A 20,970-nucleotide genomic window follows, 5' to 3' on the forward strand; every position below is an offset into this window, starting at 1 on the left:
ATTGTTTCAAGTTTGTGCCACGCCCCCAACCGCCCCCAAAAATGTCGTATTTCGGTACCGCCAGTTCAAGCGAGTATTTTGAAAAAGTTTGAATGCCAAACTGTTTCACTGTCTAATTTATGACCACAGAACAAAATTCAGTCAAATCGGACCACCTTTTAGAGGAGTTATAGACTTTTCATTTTTTAGAGGAGTTATAGACTTTTCATTTTGCATTCCTGCTGGATTGTTATTTATTCCCACACTTATAAAATTATGAAAGCTAAAATTTTGATGGGAATTCTATACTTTGATAGATAAAATAAAGTTTGGGTGAAAAAGATGCGTACTCCTTTCTTTTTTGTTATTGTCCGAGTGAACTCGTGGATCTTAAAGACTATAAGCGACACTGCTCTTAATTTAGGCACGGCGACTCCTGCAAATAAAACGCAGGCCTCGTTTGTTTCAAGTTTGTGCCACGCCCCCGACCGCCCCCAATAATCTCATATTTCGGTACCGCCAGTTCAAGAAAGTAATTTGAAAAAGTTTAAATGCCAAACTGTTTTACTGTGTAATTTATGACCACAGAACAAAATTCAGTCAAATCGGAACACCTTTTAGAGGAGTTATAGACTTTTCATTCTTTAGAGGAGTTACAGACTTTTCATTTTGCATTCCTGCTGGATTGTTATTTATTCCCACACTTATAAAATTATGAAAGCTAAAATTTTGATGGGAATTCTATTCTTTGCTAGATAAAATAAAGTTGCGTACTCCTTTCTTTTTTATTATTGTCGTCTCTAGTTATCTGTCCGAGTGAACTCGTGGATCTTAAAGACTATAAGCGACACTGCTCTTGATGATTAACTTTATTTATTGAAAATATAACTGGCTCAATCTCTTGATTTCGCCATCTGTCAAACAAAGCAAAGCAAAAACTCACACGCCGAATTTGCAACCGACGCTTCTAATACCTTCTTCTTCTCTACATAAATTTTATTGTGTGCCCAGTTTCCAAACCGAATTGTTAATTAATGCAGTTTCCAATCTGACAGTGACCGTTCATCAACATCCCGGCCCCCCCTGAAACACTGTTTCAGAATTTGGTAATTGGGCGATCTTGACAATTGGACGGGTGGTTTCTCCAGTTGGAGTTCTAAGTCGTACAGCGCGGACCATTCCATCCTTCCCTGGATATGTTTCGATGACTCTTCCAAGAGGCCATGCTGCTGGCGGGGTGTGAGAATCCTTAAGGAGCACGATGTCATCTTTGGCAATGTTGACCGATTTGTTCATCCACTTTGGCCGATGCTGAAGTGATGTGAGATATTCCATGTGCCATTGTTTCCAGAAGCCTTGCAGCATAGCTTGAGTCTGTTGCCAATAATCCAAACGGTTGATTGGTACATTTGATAGATCGCCTTCTGGTACTGTCGTGTAAGGACGACCAATGAGGAAGTGCGCTGGCGACAGATAGTTGACCTCAGTGTCCGAAGTTGAGAATAGTGGACGTGAGTTGACCACAGCTTCTATTTGGGCGAGAAGTGTGTGCATTTTCTCAAAGGTGAGGACATTCTTGCCAATGACTCTATGAAGATGCAATTTGACAGAGCGCACAGCTGATTGAATGAAATTCCAGTTGATTCCTTCGTCTGCCAGGGCCTTCAGTACGGCGTTGTTGTGTTCGTCTGACTTCAGAAGAGTTTGCATTTCGTTTAATGCCCTTTTTGCCCCGACGAAGTTTCTCCCGTTGTCGCTATACATTTGCGAGCATTTTCCGCGGCGAGAGATGAATCGTCTGAGTGCCGCCAAGAATGTATCGGTTGTAAGATCTGTAGCCAATTCCAAATGCAAGGCAGAAGTGGCTAGGCATACGAATAGACAGATGTAACCCTTTTCCTTGCGCGGATTTCGTCCCTTGTGGACCTTGAGGATGATTGGCCCGGCGTAGTCGCAGCCAGTGTTTGCAAACGGAAATGCCTGTCGAACCCGGACAGACGGCAGATCTGACATGAATTGGTGAGATGTGTGTTGGCGTTGTCTAAAACATTTTAGACATTCATGCGTGATCTTTCGAATGAGGTTGCGGGCGCCAAATACCCAGTAGCGTTGGCGTGCGATCACAAATAAAGCCGATACACCAGGATGTAAGTGAATCCGGTGCTCATGTTCCAGAATGAGCTTCGTTATGCGATGAGATTTGGGCAGAATTATTGGATGCTGCACATCCGCTGGCAGTTCTGAGTTAGCTAAGCGACCACCCACTCGCAGTAGTCCATGTTTGTCGATTTGCGGTGAGAGGGTGCGCAATTTTGATTTGTGTCCCAAATCTTGCTGGTTGAGGAGTCGCTTGTAGTCAGCTTGGAATTCCTCTTGGGCATGGCGCAGGTACAGGATCCGTGCGTCATGGATCTCCTCAAATGTCAGCGTAGCGGAGTTGGATTTTCTGCGATTGCGTCGGATGAACTTGAGAACGTAGGCGAGAATACGAAGTAGCCTTGGCCACGAGGAGACACGGTCGTTCAGTTGGCCCAATAATGAGGTTTCAGTGTTGTATGTTCTCATTGTCGTGAAGGCGGAACCTTTTACTTCAGCCTGGACTTGTTCATCTGAAATGAAACTACAATGAGGAGTGCTAGGTGTTTTTACCCATTCAGCTTCGGTTGAGTATAGCCAATGTGGGCCGTTCCACCATAGGTTGTGGTTTACTAAGTCAGCAGCTAGCATGCCTCTTGAAGCGCAGTCAGCAGGGTTGTCATCTGATTTGACATGTTGTCAGTGATCTCGTGGAATGATGCTGAGGATTTCGGCAGTGCGGTTTGCGACGAAAGTCTTTAGTTTGGCAGGTATGTGCGAGAGCCAAGCCAAAACAATGGTAGAGTCGCACCAGGCGTAAACAGTGACGTTGTAGTGTTTCAGTGCAGCCTTGACTGAGTTGATGAGTCGACTTAGTAGCAGTGCGCCGCTGTATGTTACCATCAGGGAGAGTGACTCTACTGTAAACGGCAGCGGCGTAGGCTTTTATAGATGCGTCCGAGAAAGCGTGCAATTCAATTGTGTCAGTAGAATTGCCAATGTAGCGTGGAACCTCAAGTTCATTGAGCGTGTTGATATCGTGCTTGCATTTGAGATACCAATCTTCCAGGCTGAGCGGTAGCGGGCTGTCCCAGTCTAAGTTGAGAACCCAAAGTTCTTGGAACAGGATTTTGAATTGTATAACCACTGGAGCCAGCAATCCAAGTGGGTCGAAAATGCGAGATACGTCTGATAAAACTTGCCGTTTTGTAATCTTTCCCTCGCTGGGCAAAGATACCTTGTATGCCAATGTGTCCGTTTGCGGTTGCCAATGAATTCCCAAAACCTTGTTCGTAGTTTCGAGTGGACTGTATGATGTGTTGTTTGTGATTGTTGTCTCAGGGTCGACAACGCGGTTGCTGTTGGAAATCCATTTTCCAAGTTCGAGTTGAGCACATGACATTAGTTGAATTAGTTCTTGTTTGTATTGTAGAAGCTTCTCCTCGGTGTCAGCTCCTGTTAAAACGTCGTCAACGTAGAAATCTTCAAGGAGAATGCGCGCAGCAGTTGGATACAAATGTTGATAGTCTCTGGCCAGTTGCTCAAGAACCCGTACAGCCAGAAATGGTGCACACGCAGTGCCATAGGTTACAGTGCAGAGTTGGTAATGTAGAAGTGGAGCTGAAGGATGTTCTCTCCAAACGATACGTTGATAGTTGCGGTGATGCTTGTTGATCCAAATTTGCCTGAACATTTTGATAATGTCCGCAGAAAAAACGTATTTATGTAAACGAAAGCGTACGCATACATCGAACAGGTTTCGTTGGATGCTCGGCCCAACGTTCAGGGTGTCGTTTAAAGATTGACCAGAAGAATCTTGGAATGAACCGTCAAAAACTACTCGTAGTTTCTTTCCAAGTACAGGGTGATGTGGCATATAGAATACCCTTCCATCGTTGGTGAGAATTTCGTCAGGGTTCAATTGGCGCATGTGGCCTAGCGAAATATACTCTTGCATGAATTGTACATATCGTGAGTGCAGATCTGTGTCTCTATGTAGACGGCGCTCCACAGAAGCAAAGCGTTGGGTTGCTCCTTGCAGAGTGTCAGTGAATTGAGGATCTGCATCCTTGAATGGAAGCTCTACGGTGTATCTTCCCTTCGAGTCGCGTGAGTGCGTGGCTTGCATGAATTGTACATACCGTGAGTGCAGATCTGTGTCTCTAGGTCTCTAGGAGGTTGCTCCCTGCAGAGTGTCAGTGAATTGTGGATCTGCATCCTTGAATGGAAGCTCTACGGTGTATCTTCCCTTGGAGTCGCGTGAGTGCGTGGTTTGAAAATGCTCTTCAACCTTAACATTTTCAGGATCATGGTGAGTGGTGATTTGGGAGTCCTCGATTTCCCAAAACCTTTGTAGAGTAGCATGGATATCGACTGTAGACAAAAATGACGTGGTGATTGATGGATTTTGATACGCAATCGATGTGATAACCCATCCAAAGATTGTTGAAATAGCTATTATGTTGCCTTGCGCATCCAGCTTCCTGTTGCCGGTTAAAATAGCCCATACAGAATCGGTGCCTAGTAGAACGTCTATAGGCGATGCCGAGTTGAATTCCGTGTCTGCAAGCGGAATCCCATTGAAGATCTCAAGCGCAGAAGCATCGATGTTTTCCCTTGCCAGCGTAGATGTGATTTTTCCTAGAATATGAGCTTTTACTTGTAGCGAGTGATCCGAAACTCGAGACTTGATCGTTAGTGTGCTGAATCCCCTCGTGGTATCAGCCTTGATTGAAGAAATGCCGGAAATGAGTATCCGGCCAGGAACCCGACTAAGACCCAGTGCCTTAATACAGCGTTCCGATACATATGATAACTCCGAGCCCGTGTCGAGTAGCACTCGGCAGTTTGTGTATGTGCCTTGAGAGTTGCGGATGTGTACCAATGCAGTTGGCAAAGTACATGTTCGTCCTACTTGCCCATGTGACAATAGGGTTGGCGTGAGTAGTGCCTGTGACATGTGACTCGCAGTCACCGATGTCGTGTCTGGATCGTTGCGATCGCTTGAAGACGTGGATGTGATTTGACCCTCGTTGGTCTGCATAGCATGCGTGTGTATGAGTGTGTGGTGTCTGCTGCCACACTGTTGACAGTTGTACTTTGAGCTACAGTTTGATGACCTGTGACCTGGTTTGAGACAGTTAAAGCAGAGAGATTTGTGCTTTACAAAAGAACGCCGTTGGTCGATAGACAAACCAATGAATTGAGGACACTTAGACAGTTGATGCCCATCCGCATTACAATTCACGCATTTTGTCAGCGCAGCAGTTACCATGGCTCTGCTTGTCTTCTTGTTGTTACCACCCTGTCTCGGTACAGGATCGCTTTGACACAGCTCAAATTCTTCACATCGTGCGTCTAGGAACTTGAAGAACTCTTCGACTCTTGGTGAATTTGAAGCACGGCTTGCATCTACCCATTTGCGGCGTGACTCTGGATCGATTTTATTCAGCAATAAACAGGTTGTGAATAATTTGCCGTGGTCGATCGTATCTTACCCAGATGTTGCTTGCTATGTACAGTGCTTATGTACAATGCTTTGAAGGCTGGCCACTCCTTGTAAATGCCACCAAACGGTTTTATGTGAATCTTCGGTAATTCTGTCTCCCTTACTGGCACCGCGGCGTCAGCCTGGGTTGGTGTTGTCGGCTCCTGTGAGCGCTTGAGGGAAAACAAAAGCGCACGGGCTTTTATGTACTTCGCCTCATACTCGTCGTAGTCATCCGCAGGATCAACCCAGCCCTCGACGTCATCAAGCACGCTCAGATCATCTCCGGCAAGTTCGAAATCATTCCAAACCTTGTCGAGCCTGGCTAGCAGTACCTCCACGGCGTCAACGCCGATTGATGCGGAAGAGTTTTCTGCTGTGTGTAGCAGTTTGGTGAGGCTGGATTTGAGACGGCCCCTCACTCCCTTTAGCCGTTTGAGTTGTTCCATCGCAATGGTGCTTTACTTTTAGTTGACAATAACGAATCTGGCTCTGAAGGACCAATTTCCTATGATGATTAACTTTATTTATTGAAAATATAACTGGCTCAATCTCTTGATTTCGCCATCTGTCAAACAAAGCAAAGCAAAAACTCACACGCCGAATTTGCAACCGACGCTTCTAATACCTTCTTCATCTCTACATAAATTTTATTGTGTGCCCAGTTTCCAAACCGAATTGTTAATTAATGCAGTTTCCAATCTGACAGTGACCGTTCATCAACAGCTCTTAATTTAGGCACGTTGACTCCTGCAAATAAAACGCAGGCCCCGTTTGTTTCAAGTTTGTGCCACGCCCACGACCGCCCTTAAAAATGTCATATTTCGGTACCGCCAGTTCAAGAAAGTAATTTGAAAAAGTTTAAATGCCAAACTGTTTTACTGTCTAATTTATGACCACAGAACAAAATTCAGTCAAATCGGACCACCTTTTAGAGGAGTTATAGACTTTTCATTCTTTAGAGGAGTTATAGACTTTTCATTTTGCATTCCTGATGGATTGTTATTTATTGCAACACTTATAAAATTATGAAAGCTACAATTTTGATGGGAATTCTATACTTTGATAGATAAAATAAAGTTTGGGTGAAAAAGATGCGTACTCCTTTCTTTTTTGTTATTGTCGTCTCTAGTTATCTGTCCGAGTGAACTCGTGGATCTTAAAGACTATAAGCGACACTGCTCTTAATTTAGGCACGATGATTCCTGCAAATAATTTGCAGGCCCCGATTGTTTCAAGTTTGTGCCACGCCCCCAACCGCCCCCAAAAATGTCATATTTCGGTACCGCCAGTTCAAGCGAGTATTTTGAAAAAGTTTGAATGCCAAACTGTTTCACTGTCTAATTTATGACCACAGAACAAAATTCAGTCAAATCGGACCACCTTTTAGAGGAGTTATAGACTTTTCATTTTTTAGAGGAGTTATAGACTTTTCATTTTGCATTCCTGCTGGATTGTTATTTATTCCCACACTTATAAAATTATGAAAGCAAAAATTTTGATGGGAATTCTATACTTTGATAGATAAAATAAAGTTTGGGTGAAAAAGATGCGTACTCCTTTCTTTTTTGTTATTGTCCGAGTGAACTCGTGGATCTTAAAGACTATAAGCGACACTGCTCTTAATTTAGGCACGGCGACTCCTGCAAATAAAACGCAGGCCTCGTTTGTTTCAAGTTTGTGCCACGCCCCCGACCGCCCCCAATAATGTCATATTTCGGTACCGCCAGTTCAAGAAAGTAATTTGAAAAAGTTTAAATGCCAAACTGTTTTACTGTGTAATTTATGACCACAGAACAAAATTCAGTCAAATCGGAACACCTTTTAGAGGAGTTATAGACTTTTCATTCTTTAGAGGAGTTATAGACTTTTCATTTTGCATTCCTGCTGGATTGTTATTTATTCCAACACTTATAAAATCATGAAACCAAAAATTTTGTTGGGAAATCTACATTTTGATAGATAAAATAAAGTTTGGGTGAAAAAGATGCTTACTCCTTTCTTTTTTGTTATTGTCGCCTCTAGTTATCTGTCGGAGTGAACTCGTGGATCTTAAAGACTATAAGCGACACTGCTCTTAATTTAGGTACGGTGACTCCTGCAAATAAAACGCAGGCCCCGTTTGTTTCAAGTTTGTGCTACTCCCCCGACCGCCCCCAAAAATGTCATATTTCGGTACCGCCGGTTCAAGAAAGTAATTTGAAAAAGTTTAAATGCCAAACTGTTTTACTGTCTAATTTATGACCACAGAACAAAATTCAGTCAAATCGGACCACCTTTTAGAGGAGTTATAGACTTTTCATTCTTTAGAGGAGTTATAGACTTTTCATTTTGCATTCCTGCTGGATTGTTATTTATTCCCACACTTATAAAATTATGAAAGCTAAAATTTTGATGGGAATTCTATACTTTGATAGATAAAATAAAGTTTGGGTGAAAAAGATGCGTACTCCTTTCTTTTTTGTTATTGTCGTCTCTAGTTATCTGTCCGAGTGAACTCGTGGATCTTAAAGACTATAAGCGACACTGCTCTTAATTTAGGTACGGTGACTCCTGCAAATAAAACGCAGGCCCCGTTTGTTTCAAGTTTGTGCCACTCCCCCGACCGCCCCCAAAAATGTCATATTTCGGTACCGCCAGTTCAAGAAAGTAATTTGAAAAAGTTTAAATGCCAAACTGTTTTACTGTCTAATTTATGACCACAGAACAAAATTCAGTCAAATCGGACCACCTTTTAGAGGAGTTATAGACTTTTCATTCTTTAGAGGAGTTATAGACTTTTCATTTTGCATTCCTGCTGGATTGTTAATTATTCCCACACTTATAAAATTATGAAAGCTAAAATTTTGATGGGAATTCTATACTTTGATAGATAAAATAAAGTTTGGGTGAAAAAGATGCGTACTCCTTTCTTTTTTATTATTGTCGTCTCTAGTTATCTGTCCGAGTGAGCTCGAGGATCTTAAAGACTATAAGCGACACTGCTCTTAATTTAGGCACGGTGACTCCTGCAAATAAAACGCAGGCCCCGTTTGTTTCAAGTTTGTGCCACGCCCCCGACCGCCCCCAAAAATGTCATATTTCGGTACCGCCAGTTCAAGAAAGTAATTTGAAAAAGTTTAGATGCCAAACTGTTTTACTGTATAATTTATGACCACAGAACAAAATTCAGTCAAATCGGACCACCTTTTAGAGGAGTTCTAGACTTTTCATTCTTTAGAGGAGTTATAGACTTTTCATTTTGCATTCCTGCTGGATTGTTATTTATTCCCACACTTATAAAATTATGAAAGCTAAAATTTTGATGGGAATTCTATTCTTTGCTAGATAAAATAAAGTTTGGGTGAAAAAGATGCGTACTCATTTCTTTTTTATTATTGTCGTCTCTAGTTATCTGTCCGAGTGAACTCGTGGATCTTAAAGACTATAAGCGACACTGCTCTTAATTTAGGTACGGTGACTCCTGCAAATAAAACGCAGGCCCCGTTTGTTTCAAGTTTGTGCCACGCCCCCGACCGCCCCCAAAAATGTCATATTTCGGTACCGCCAGTTCAAGAAAGTATTTCGAAAAAGTTTGAATGCCAAACTGTTTCACTGTCTAATTTATGACCACAGAACAAAATTCAGTCAAATCGGACCACCTTTTAGAGGAGTTATAGACTTTTCATTTTTTAGAGGAGTTATAGACTTTCCACTTTGCATTCCTGCTGGATTGTTATTTATTCCCACACTTATAAAATTATGAAAGCTAAAATTTTGATGGGAATTCTATACTTTGATAGATAAAATAAAGTTTGGGTGAAAAAGATGCTTACTCCTTTTTTTTCTGTTATTGTCGTCTCTAGTTATCTGTCCGAGTGAACTCGTGGATCTTAAAGACTATAAGTGACACTGCTCTTAATTTAGGCACGATGATTCCTGCAAATAATTTGCAGGCCCCGATTGTTTCAAGTTTGTGCCACGCCCCCGACCGCCCCCAAAAATGTCATATTTCGGTACCGCCAGTTCAAGCGAGTATTTTGAAAAAGTTTGAATGCCAAACTGTTTCACTGTCTAATTTATGACCACAGAACAAAATTCAGTCAAATCGGAACACCTTTTAGAGGAGTTATAGACTTTTCATTCTTTAGAGGAGTTATAGACGTTTCATTTTGCATTCCTGCTGGATTGTTATTTATTCCAACACTTATAAAATTATGAAAGCTAAAATTTTGATGGGAATTCTATACTTTGATAGATAAAATAAAGTTTGGGTGAAAAAGATGCGTACTCCTTTCTTTTTTGTTATTGTCCGAGTGAACTCGTGGATCTTAAAGACTATAAGCGACACTGCTCTTAATTTAGGCACGGCGACTCCTGCAAATAAAACGCAGGCCTCGTTTGTTTCAAGTTTGTGCCACGCCCCCGACCGCCCCCAATAGTATCATATTTCGGTACCGCCAGTTCAAGAAAGTAATTTGAAAAAGCTTAAATGCCAAACTGTTTTACTGTGTAATTTATGACCACAGAACAAAATTCAGTCAAATCGGAACACCTTTTAGAGGAGTTATAGACTTTTCATTCTTTAGAGGAGTTATAGACTTTTCATTTTGCATTCCTGCTGGATTGTTATTTATTCCAACACTTATAAAATCATGAAACCAAAAATTTTGTTGGGAAATCTATATTTTGATAGATAAAATAAAGTTTGGGTGAAAAAGATGCTTACTCCTTTCTGTTTTGTTATTGTCGCCTCTAGTTATCTGTCGGAGTGAACTCGTGGATCTTAAAGACTATAAGCGACACTGCTCTTAATTTAGGTACGGTGACTCCTGCAAATAAAACGCAGGCCCCGTTTGTTTCAAGTTTGTGCCACGCCCCCGACCGCCCCCAAAAATGTCATATTTCGGTACCGCCAGTTCAAGAAAGTAATTTGAAAAAGTTTAAATGCCAAACTGTTTTACTGTCTAATTTATGACCACAGAACAAAATTCAGTCAAATCGGACCACCTTTTAGAGGAGTTATAGACTTTTCATTTTTTAGAGGAGTTATAGACTTTTCATTTTGCATTCCTGCTGGATTGTTATTTATTCCCACACTTATAAAATTATGAAAGCTAAAATTTTGATGGGAATTCTATACTTTGATAGATAAAATAAAGTTTGGGTGAAAAAGATGCGTACTCCTTTCTTTTTTGTTATTGTCGTCTCTAGTTATCTGTCCGAGTGAACTCGTGGATCTTAAAGACTATAAGCGACACTGCTCTTAATTTAGGTACGGTGACTCCTGCAAATAAAACGCAGGCCCCGTTTGTTTCAAGTTTGTGCCACGCCCCCGACCGCCCCCAAAAATGTCATATTTCGGTACCGCCAGTTCAAGAAAGTAATTTGAAAAAGTTTAAATGCCAAACTGTTTTACTGTCTAATTTATGACCACAGAACCAAATTCAGTCAAATCGGACCACTTTTAGAGGAGTTATAGACTTTTCATTCTTTAGAGGAGTTATAGACTTTTCATTTTGCATTCCTGCTGGATTGTTATTTATTCCCACACTTTGTAACGGACGTACGGTTTTGTCGAACTATTAAGTACAGTAAACTGTCCCTAACACTGCACGAATGGTCTCTGCCGCGCCTCCTCTGTCTACTTGGGGACGGCTGGGCTCAGTCGAAAGGGGCGTGGGTGATGGCACGGCAATCTAGACCAAGTACGTTACGGATTTTCTCGTAGACAGAGATGGGGAAGTTGGAAGGGAACTAAGGAAGTAGGCTGATCCTGGGTGTTTGATTCTACTGACCCTGATACTTGAAAGACTGGATGTTGTGGTCCTTCTTCTATACCCTCCCTACCATGTAGACGTTTCACCAAACAGTGGGGGTCTACCCATGTTCAACTGCAATGTTCGGATCCGAAGTGCTCCAAATGAAAGATATTAGTTCATGTTCATTTCGTATAATTAAATATTCTCAAAATTAGCGGTACTAAACTAAGATTACAACCAATCTTCATAGTTTGGGATAGAAAGGCAGAACATAACAGGGATTTCCCATTGTACTTATCTATATGAATGCAATTATTACTCTTGTTTTCTTTACTCACTCAGCTTTACAGATTCTGCATCCATCGTTGGGCCCAAGATGACGTAGGTGATCTTTGCTGTAGACTTAATGCTATTAGAGAATTGTACAATGGGGAAAAGACCTGGCTGATCTCTCTTTCGAGGCTGGGTGGGTTTACTTAGAGACTAGATTTACGGATAAGGTCCTACACTAATTAATTCATACTCGTGAATGACCGCATCTATGCAATAACTTTATGAAATTCCATTTATAGTACTACAACAATGGGAATTGTTTTTATGGTTGGGAGTCGATACTTTTGTGGCGCAGCTATCGAGGTTCGCCGTGAAAATTACTATTATTGTTGGGAGTCGATACTTTTGTGGCGCAGCTATCGAGATTCGCCGTGAAGATTACTATTATTGTTGGGAGTCGATACTTTTGTGGCGCAGCTATCGAGGTTCGCCGTGAAAATTATTCGCGTCAATCTGCTCTAAATACAATATTGACCCACATATATGCTCGCAGGCATGGTCATCGTGCTTATAGCTAAATACTTGGATATGTGGGTCCTATGCCGCTCACAAAATCATGACGGCAGCTTGCTTAACCAAAGAGAAAACCTAATCGGGGGGGCGGCGGCATCCGTTGGTTGCTACTGCATCTGCTGAACGACACCTTATCGCCAACCGGTGAGAAGATAGGAATCGGGGTACGGTGCACTGAAGGTACGATGCGGCTACAAGTCCATGTGTGTCCCACTGATTCGGCGGGGGTGGCTTTGGTGGTGCTACGGCCTCCTGACTGATCCGACGTCCGATCCGAGGCCACTTGCCACACGGAGAGCCTATCAGGCTGATCCTGGTCAAATGGGCTACCTGACAAGGGATTGGTCAGGTTTTTAAACTTGCACTAATTCAATTATTTGGGGTCTCACCTTAAGAATTTTGAACCCACACACAAACACAAGCTTTTTATTATTAAACTGTATTAAATCTGCTGGCTGAATGGCCGGCACTGCCTTCACTGTATAGTTTTTTTCTTCACACTACACGTGTCCGCGGGATTTTCTTAGTATTTCACTATGTGTGCTTGAGGCTCTTCACTCGGCAAAAGATCAGAATAAAATGATTTCTGCGAGCGGGTGAGTACAGCCATTCCCTGCTGCACTAAAGCTTCTTAACCTAACGGTAAGATCGAATGATTTTCTACCTACTTTTGGTCAGTGGATGCGTGGGTAACAGGGCTTTGCGTATGTCTCTTTCAAATTGGTTTCTCCCTTCTTTCTCCATACACTAAGGGTAAGAAATATTGGCCTGCCTAGGAAGTCAAGTATTTTGTATTTTTATATAGGGTGCTCGCTACACACCCCTCCCCTACAGTTTGAATCGAGGGAACACCCTTGCATTAAAACTGTATAACACTAAGCGAGTACCCAGTTACCAAATATCTTTGGCATGATATTTCCCTATTTCCTTGCCATTCATGTCCTCCAGCAAGTAACAAGATTGGCCTAGTTTCTTCTTGATTCGGGCTCTCATTCCAACTGGGGCAAGCTTGGCGTTAAAATTTTCAGCTGCCTTGCTTAACAAGAAATTTCTTTTGATGACATTTTGCCCTACCTCAAAGGTTCGCGGTCGACATCTCAGATCGTAGCTTCGTTTATTTCGTTCATAGGCTTTCGACACATACTTATCTATGTTCGATCGGATTTGTTGGAATTCGTCAGCTCTGGGTAATCTAGCACTGCCTTCGGATAGAAGGTTTAGATTACGTAACAGCTTAAAATCTTGGCCGTGATTAAGCATGTGTTGGCCGAAAACTGCGAAATAAGGTGAAATTCCTATCGATTGGTGGATGGAATTTCTAAGAGCAGCATTTATGCTACTTAAGAAAGTATCCCACTCGCGTTGGTCTGTTTTGATATAAGCTCTAAGGGCTGCGTTTATTGACCTATTTACGCGTTCCGCTGCATTAGACTGTGGGGCATATACACCAGTGAAGATTTGTTGCACACCAAAATGAGAAAGGAAGTCAGTGATTTCGCGGCTCTTGAATTGAGTTCCGTTATCGCTAACGATAATTTCGGGCACTCCAAAACATGTAAATATGTCCTCCTTTAGGATATCTATTACTGTCCTTGAGGTGAACTTCTTAACAGCTTTCAAAAATGTGAATTTTGAGAAATGGTCGAGGATAATCAATATGCCTATGTTACCTCTTTTTGTTCTAGGGAATGGTCCTATGAAATCGATGTACAAACGTTGGAACGGTCGTTCCGTTGTTGTACGAGCTCCCATTGGTGGCTTTAAAGGTCGGTTTGGTACTTTGGTCGTTTGACACACCTGACAGTTTTTGATATAATTTCGAACGTCTGTTACCATGTTGGGCCAATAGAATCTTCGCCTAATCTGATCTAAGCATTTGGCTATGCCACAATGAGCTGAAGCCGGCTGATCGTGTGCTGCATATATAACTCCGACACGCAGTGAATTGGGAACTAACAGTTTCCAACGATCATCCGCATGGCTGTTATCAGAAAACTCGGTTCGGTGGTAAATATAACCATCCATGACTTGAAAGTCTGGTAGATCAGAGCTTTTGAACTTTTCTATCAGTGAAGTATATTCGGGTGACTTGAATGCTTCTGCCTCCAAATCGATTTGGAAATGGCATCTGCGACCGTACCTTCATACGTTCTTGAAAGGGCGTCGGCCACAACGTTCTCGCTTCCTTTGCGGTGAACAATTGTGAACCCATATCCCTGCAGTTTAATAGCCCACCTTGCCAATCGTCCATTCAGGTCAGATTGGTTCATGAGCCAACGAAGGCTTGCATGATCTGTAACTACTTCAAATACATGTCCTTCAATATACATTCGGAATTTCTGAATAGCTAAAACTACGGCTAGGCATTCCAGTTCTGTCACAGTGTAGTTACGCTGTGCCTTGTTTAGTTTTTTAGACATGTATGCTATGGGACGCTCCGATCCTGAATCATCTTTTTGGGCTAGGACCGCTCCTACGCCATATAAAGAGGCATCACATTGCACGATGAATGGCTTTTCATAGTCTGGATGACTCAAAAATGGAGCAGAGCACAGTTGCTTCTTGATCTCCTCAAAAGCTTCTTGTGCCATAGGATTCCACTGTAGGGATTTTCCTTTTAGGAGTTCGGTCAAGGAAAATATGATCGTTGAATAGTTAGGAATGAAACGTTGGTACCAACCAGTCATTCCAAGGAATCGTCTGAGTTGTCGTTGGTTCTGAGGGATTGGAAATTCTTTTACAGCAGCAATTTTGTCTGGGTTGACTCGTAAGGTTCCTTCCCCAACTATATAACCAAGGTAGTCTACCTGTTTAAGACAAAACTGGCTTTTGTTTATGTTTATAGTTAGTCCTGCCTTCCGTAGTTGAGTGGCTACTTCAGATAGGTGTGATAGATGGGATTCGAAACTATTCGATAGAATCAACAGGTCGTCTAGATAAACTAAAACGTTCTGCTTGAGATTGTACGGAATTACCAGGTCCATTAACCTGCACATTGTTTGGGGTGCATTCGTCAGTCCGAATGGCATCCGCTTGAATTGGTACAATGGTCTGTTCGGTATGGTAAAGGCCGTTTTTGCTCGAGAATCTTTGTCGAGGCATATTTGCCAAAAGGCGTCTTTAAGGTCGATCTTGGATATGCAGTGAACCGGTGGGAGACGGCTGAGGAGTCCTTCCATTATAGGAATAGGATAGGCATCCCTCACGGTTACTGAGTTAAGTTTCCGAGCATCCAAACACAAACGAACCTTGCCTGGCTTGACATGAAGCATAACCGGTAAAGACCATGGTGAACTAGGTGCTTCCTCAATTACGTCCATTTCAAGCATGCGATCTATTTCGTCACAAAGCAATTTCTCTCTTGCGGGCGAAATGGGGTAAAAGCGTTGTTTGATTGGCTTCGCGTCGGCTACTTCAATATTGTGTTCGATTAACGACGTGTATCCTAGTCCCTCTTTTTCGAACGACGGAAAAGAGAGGATAACTGTCTTTAGTTGTGCCTGTTGTTTGAGGCTCAGAGGCGGTTGTAAGGAATCTGGTACACTAATTTCGTTTAAGAAAGTGGAATGTAAGATGGAGATTCCGAAACGTTTCCAGAAATCTATTCCACAAATTAAGTCTTGCTTTATTGACGGTACTACTAAAAATGAAAACTCGGCTGATATTGAGTTGTAAGTTAGCGGAATTTTAACAAGACCGAATACGGACTGTGTCTGTCCATCCGCGGTTCGGACTACTCCTTTTAAATTCTTAGGGAAAGGGTTTTGCGATATAACTTTTTGTGCTAAGCTTCCTCCTATAACACTCTTGTTAGCACCGCTATCTAGCAGTGCCAAAACTTCCTCACCGAAGACTGTAAGTGAAGTGAATGGTCGTATATCTTCGCCGTTTCGTACAATTGACGAGATGGTAAAACTTCGCAAGTTCTTCTTTCTGCACCAAAATTCGCGCATACGTTGAGACGATCTTGCACTTACTGTGGAAGAACAGGGGTTACTAAATAATTCTTCTCTGCGCTTCTGGTACTCTTTGAGACGAATATGGTAGGGCTTAAGTGGTCTAGAGACTGTAGAACTGTTTAGTGTGCTGGTGATACTGGAATTTGTTGCTACTGGGTCCGAGGCTACTGACGGACATCCCCTCTCGGATTGCGGCGGATATCCCTGGCGGAGTTTTCCGGGTTCGCGTTGCATTTAGAGCAGCTTGGCTTGTACGTATCGAGCAAGCCGCAACCATAGCAGAAAATTCGCCGTGGCTTAAGGCAATCATGATATCGATGACCTATCTCCTCGCAATTCCAGCATTTTACTTTCTCGGGTGATCTAATGGCCAAGACTTCGCCCGGACATTCCTCTTCGATTTCGCCGGGAGTATCCTCAAATTCTTCTTGAGCACATAGTTCGTCTACGAAATTCCTACGCATAGTTGGTCGTGTTGTTGACCGAGTACGAAAACTACGGTAAAACTCTTCGTGCCTATGACATTCTTTTCGTAAACTTGCTAAATCTGGGGTATCTACATGTAGTAGTTCTAGTTTAAGGTCTGGTCTTATGTTGTTCCTGACCTCAATAGCTATGTCGCCATCTGACATTGGTTCGCGCAATGAATCGGATATAGACAAGATTGAGTCAAGAAATTCATCAAAACTCTCATTTGTTCCTTGCTTTCTGCGTCTAATAGCGTTTTTAATATCACGATCTGATCTCTGGTCCTGGTATCTTTCTTGCAAGTGACTGCACAGCTCGTACCAATTCATGTGTTCGGACGTTCTATGGATACGCCAATAGAATGAGAGTGCTGGTCCAGCGAATAGAAGATGGGCAAACTGACTAAGCAACGGGAAATTACCATTAAGGCACTGTGAAGTAAGACAATTGACTCTGTAAATGAAATCTTCGACAGGAAGGTCATTGGTCGTACCACTGAACTTGATGCGCCAATTGGAAATGACATTAGAAATCCTATCTGGTTGTTCTAGTTGAATATCATTTGATCTAGCATTTGGTGGTCTATATCTCTGACTGTTGTTGCGTGCATTGACATTGCTGGCATTGCTGACTCGTGGTAACGAAGGTGCTATATCGTTATCCCATTCAAGTTGGGCTTCTTCTTGTTGGTCTCGAGAGAATATGTTTAAATTCCTAATAGCTGTAGTTATTTGGTCACTAATTGAGGCTGTCATACTTGCTCTATAATTCTCCAATGAACTGGAAATAATTCTCTGAATACGTTCCTCTTGCATTGAGTTTTGTTCCCTAGAGATCCTATCCTGAATGAGTTCACGTCTAGGGTTCGAACTACCCGCTCTTGTTCTCTGATTATTAGTATTTGAACTATTGGAAGCCTGTGATCTGGTATTCATACGAGATCGTGGAATGGTTCCAGAATGATTTGGGTTAGATTCCTGGTCGGTCTGTATATTACTCGGCATTCTACGTTCGGAAGGAGTACACTGTCTATCTATCATCAAAGCTCGAGGGCAGCTTTGCCTGCAGTTCGGACAGGTATCATTGTTTTCCAGCCATTCTAACAGACATGCTTTGTGAAACTTATGCTTACAAGGAGTTTCCAAGATACAATCATTAGAGCTCGTATCGTTACAAATGGCACACAGTACCACACTCTCCAACGGAGTGGCTGCTATATTTTCGGTACTTCTTCTAACCGACATTGTCGCACAAGGTATACTAACGGAAGTTCGCGATAAATGATTTACTTAAGATTCAAGACGTAAATAATATATTCGATAATAATTTTAGAGGCTTACCCTCGGATCTTCCCATTGCGTTGATTATTATATTCTAGGGCAGTAGAGATTTATTTTCACTAAACGGAATACAACTATATGAGATGTAGAGGAGGACTATTTCGATATGAACCAGATATAGACAATCTCACTCTTACTTTTGCTGACACTAACTAAGCTGACATGGTATAACATCGAGTTGGGCTCAATGATAAAAATCCTATGCCTGTCATAGTCGCCTTCTGATTCGGATTCGATTAGAATCCATGTTTCTTTGCATACTTTATAACCACGGTCTGTGTCCGACTGCTCTCAAAGTCACAGCAATCCACTGGTGTACATACGCAAACGCTGACTCTACTTTATATATCAAATTTGGGAATTGGCCAAAGGAAAGGATTCAAAAAGGAATGAAAGGGAAGAGTGGGGCTTTTTGGGCTGATTCGTATAACCCACGTTGTTCGGTTAAATATACACGAATCTCGGCCCTTACGCTGGGCGCCAAAAATCTGTAACGGACGTACGGTTTTGTCGAACTATTAAGTACAGTAAACTGTCCCTAACACTGCACGAATGGTCTCTGCCGCGCCTCCTCTGTCTACTTGGGGACGGCTGGGCTCAGTCGAAAGGGGCGTGGGTGATGGCACGGCAATCTAGACCAAGTACGTTACGGATTTTCTCGTAGACAGAGATGGGGAAGTTGGAAGGGAACTAAGGAAGTAGGCTGATCCTGGGTGTTTGATTCTACTGACCCTGATACTTGAAAGACTGGATGTTGTGGTCCTTCTTCTATACCCTCCCTACCATGTAGACGTTTCACCAAACAGTGGGGGTCTACCCATGTTCAACTGCAATGTTCGGATCCGAAGTGCTCCAAATGAAAGATATTAGTTCATGTTCATTTCGTATAATTAAATATTCTCAAAATTAGCGGTACTAAACTAAGATTACAACCAATCTTCATAGTTTGGGATAGAAAGGCAGAACATAACAGGGATTTACCATTGTACTTATCTATATGAATTTACTGTTACTCTTCGTTTTCTTTACTCACTCAGCCTTACAGATTCTGCATCTATTGTTGGGCCCAAGATGACGTAGGTGATCTTTGCTGTAGACTTAATGCTATTAGAGAATTGTACAATGGGGAAAAGACCTGGCTGATCTCTCTTTCGAGGCTGGGTGGGTTTACTTAGAGACTAGATTTACGGATAAGGTCCTACACTAATTAATTCATACTCGTGAATGACCGCATCTATGCAATAACTTTATGAAATTCCATTTATAGTACTACAACAATGGGAATTGTTTTTATGGTTGGGAGTCGATACTTTTGTGGCGCAGCTATCGGGGTTCGCCATGAAGATTACTATTATTGTTGGGAGTCGATACTTTTGTGGCGCAGCTATCGAGGTTCGCCGTGAAAATTACTATTATTGTTGGGAGTCGATACTTTTGTGGCGCAGCTATCGAGATTCGCCGTGAAAATTATTCGCGTCAATCTGCTCTAAATACAACATTGACACATGTATGCTCGCAGGCATGGTCATCGTGCTTATAGCTAAATACTTGGATATGTGGGTCCTATGCCGCTCACAAAATCATGACGGCAGCTTGCTTAACCAAAGAGAAAGCCTAATCGGGGGGCGGCGGCATCCGTTGGTTGCTACTGCATCTGCTGAACGACACCTTATCGCCAACCGGTGAGAAGATAGGAATCGGGGTACGGTGCACTGAAGGTACGATGCGGCTACAAGTCCATGTGTGTCCCACTGATTCGGCGGGGGGGTGGCTTTGGTGGTGCTACGGCCTCCTGACTGATCCGACGTCCGATCCGAGGCCACTTGCCACACGGAGAGCCTATCAGGCTGATCCTGGTCAAATGGGCTACCTGACAAGGGATTGGTCAGGTTTTTAAACTTGCACTAATTCAATTATTTGGGGTCTCACCTTAAGAATTTTGAACCCACACACAAACACAAGCAGTTTTTTTATTATTAACTGTATTAAATCTGCTGGCTGAATGGCCGGCACTGCCTTCACTGTATAGTTTTTTTCTTCACACTACACGTGTCCGCGGGATTTTCTTAGTATTTCACTATGTGTGCTTGAGGCTCTTCACTCGGCAAAAGATCAGAATAAAATGATTTCTGCGAGCGGGTGAGTACAGCCATTCCCTGCTGCACTAAAGCTTCCCAACCTAACGGTAAGATCGAATGATTTTCTACCTACTTTTGGTCAGTGGATGCGTGGGTAACAGGGCTTTGCGTATGTCTCTTTCAAATTGGTTTCTCCCTTCTTTCTCCATACACTAAGGGTAAGAAATATTGGCCTGCCTAGGAAGTCAAGTATTTTGTATTTTTATATAGGGTGCTCGCTACAACTTATAAAATTATGAAAGCTAAAATTTTGATGGGAATTCTATACTTTGATAGATAAAATAAAGTTTGGGTGAAAAAGATGCGTACTCCTTTCTTTTTTGTTATTGTCGTCTCTAGTTATCTGTCCGAGTGAACTCGTGGATCTTAAAGACTATAAGCGACACTGCTCTTAATTTAGGCACGATGACTCCTGCAAATAATTTGCAGGCCCCGTTTGTTTCAAGTTTGTGCCACGCCCCCGACCGCCCCCAAAAATGTCATATTTCGGTACCGCCAGTTCAAGAAAGTATTTTGAAGAAGTTTGAATGCCAAACTGTTTCACTGTCTAATTCATGACCACAGAGCAAAATTCAGTCAAATCGGAACGCCTTTTAGAGGAGTTATAGACTTTTCATTCTTTAGAGGAGTTATAGACTTTTCATTTTGCATTCCTGCTGGATTGTTATTTATTCCCACACTTATAAAATTATGAAAGCTAAAATTTTGATGGGAATTCTATACTTTGATAGATAAAATAAAGTTTGGGTGAAAAAGATGCGTACTCCTTTCTTTTTTGTTATTGTCCGAGTGAACTCGTGGATCTTAAAGACTATAAGCGACACTGCTCTTAATTTAGGCACGGCGACTCCTGCAAATAAAACGCAGGCCTCGTTTGTTTCAAGTTTGTGCCACGCCCCCGACCGCCCCCAATAATGTCATATTTCGGTACCGCCA

General features: G+C 42.3%; 1 protein-coding gene across 1 annotated transcript; it reads right to left on the minus strand.

The window, feature by feature from the left end:
- Positions 1–1,044: 1,044 nt before the first annotated feature.
- On the minus strand, positions 1,045–2,544 carry LOC123258262. The gene has a single exon (XM_044718134.1). It carries the CDS (start codon positions 2,542–2,544, stop codon positions 1,045–1,047), a length of 1,500 nt encoding a protein of 499 aa, XP_044574069.1.
- Between the last annotated feature and the right edge of the window lie 18,426 nt (positions 2,545–20,970).

This window comes from Drosophila ananassae (assembly GCF_017639315.1).
Source record: "Drosophila ananassae strain 14024-0371.13 chromosome Y unlocalized genomic scaffold, ASM1763931v2 tig00000194, whole genome shotgun sequence".
NCBI classification, from domain to species: Eukaryota; Metazoa; Arthropoda; class Insecta; order Diptera; family Drosophilidae; genus Drosophila; species Drosophila ananassae.

Excerpts from the sequence above, each read along its gene's own strand:
- LOC123258262 (XM_044718134.1), bottom strand. The coding sequence starts at position 2,544 with ATGAGAACATACAACACTGAAACCTCATTATTGGGCCAACTGAACGAC.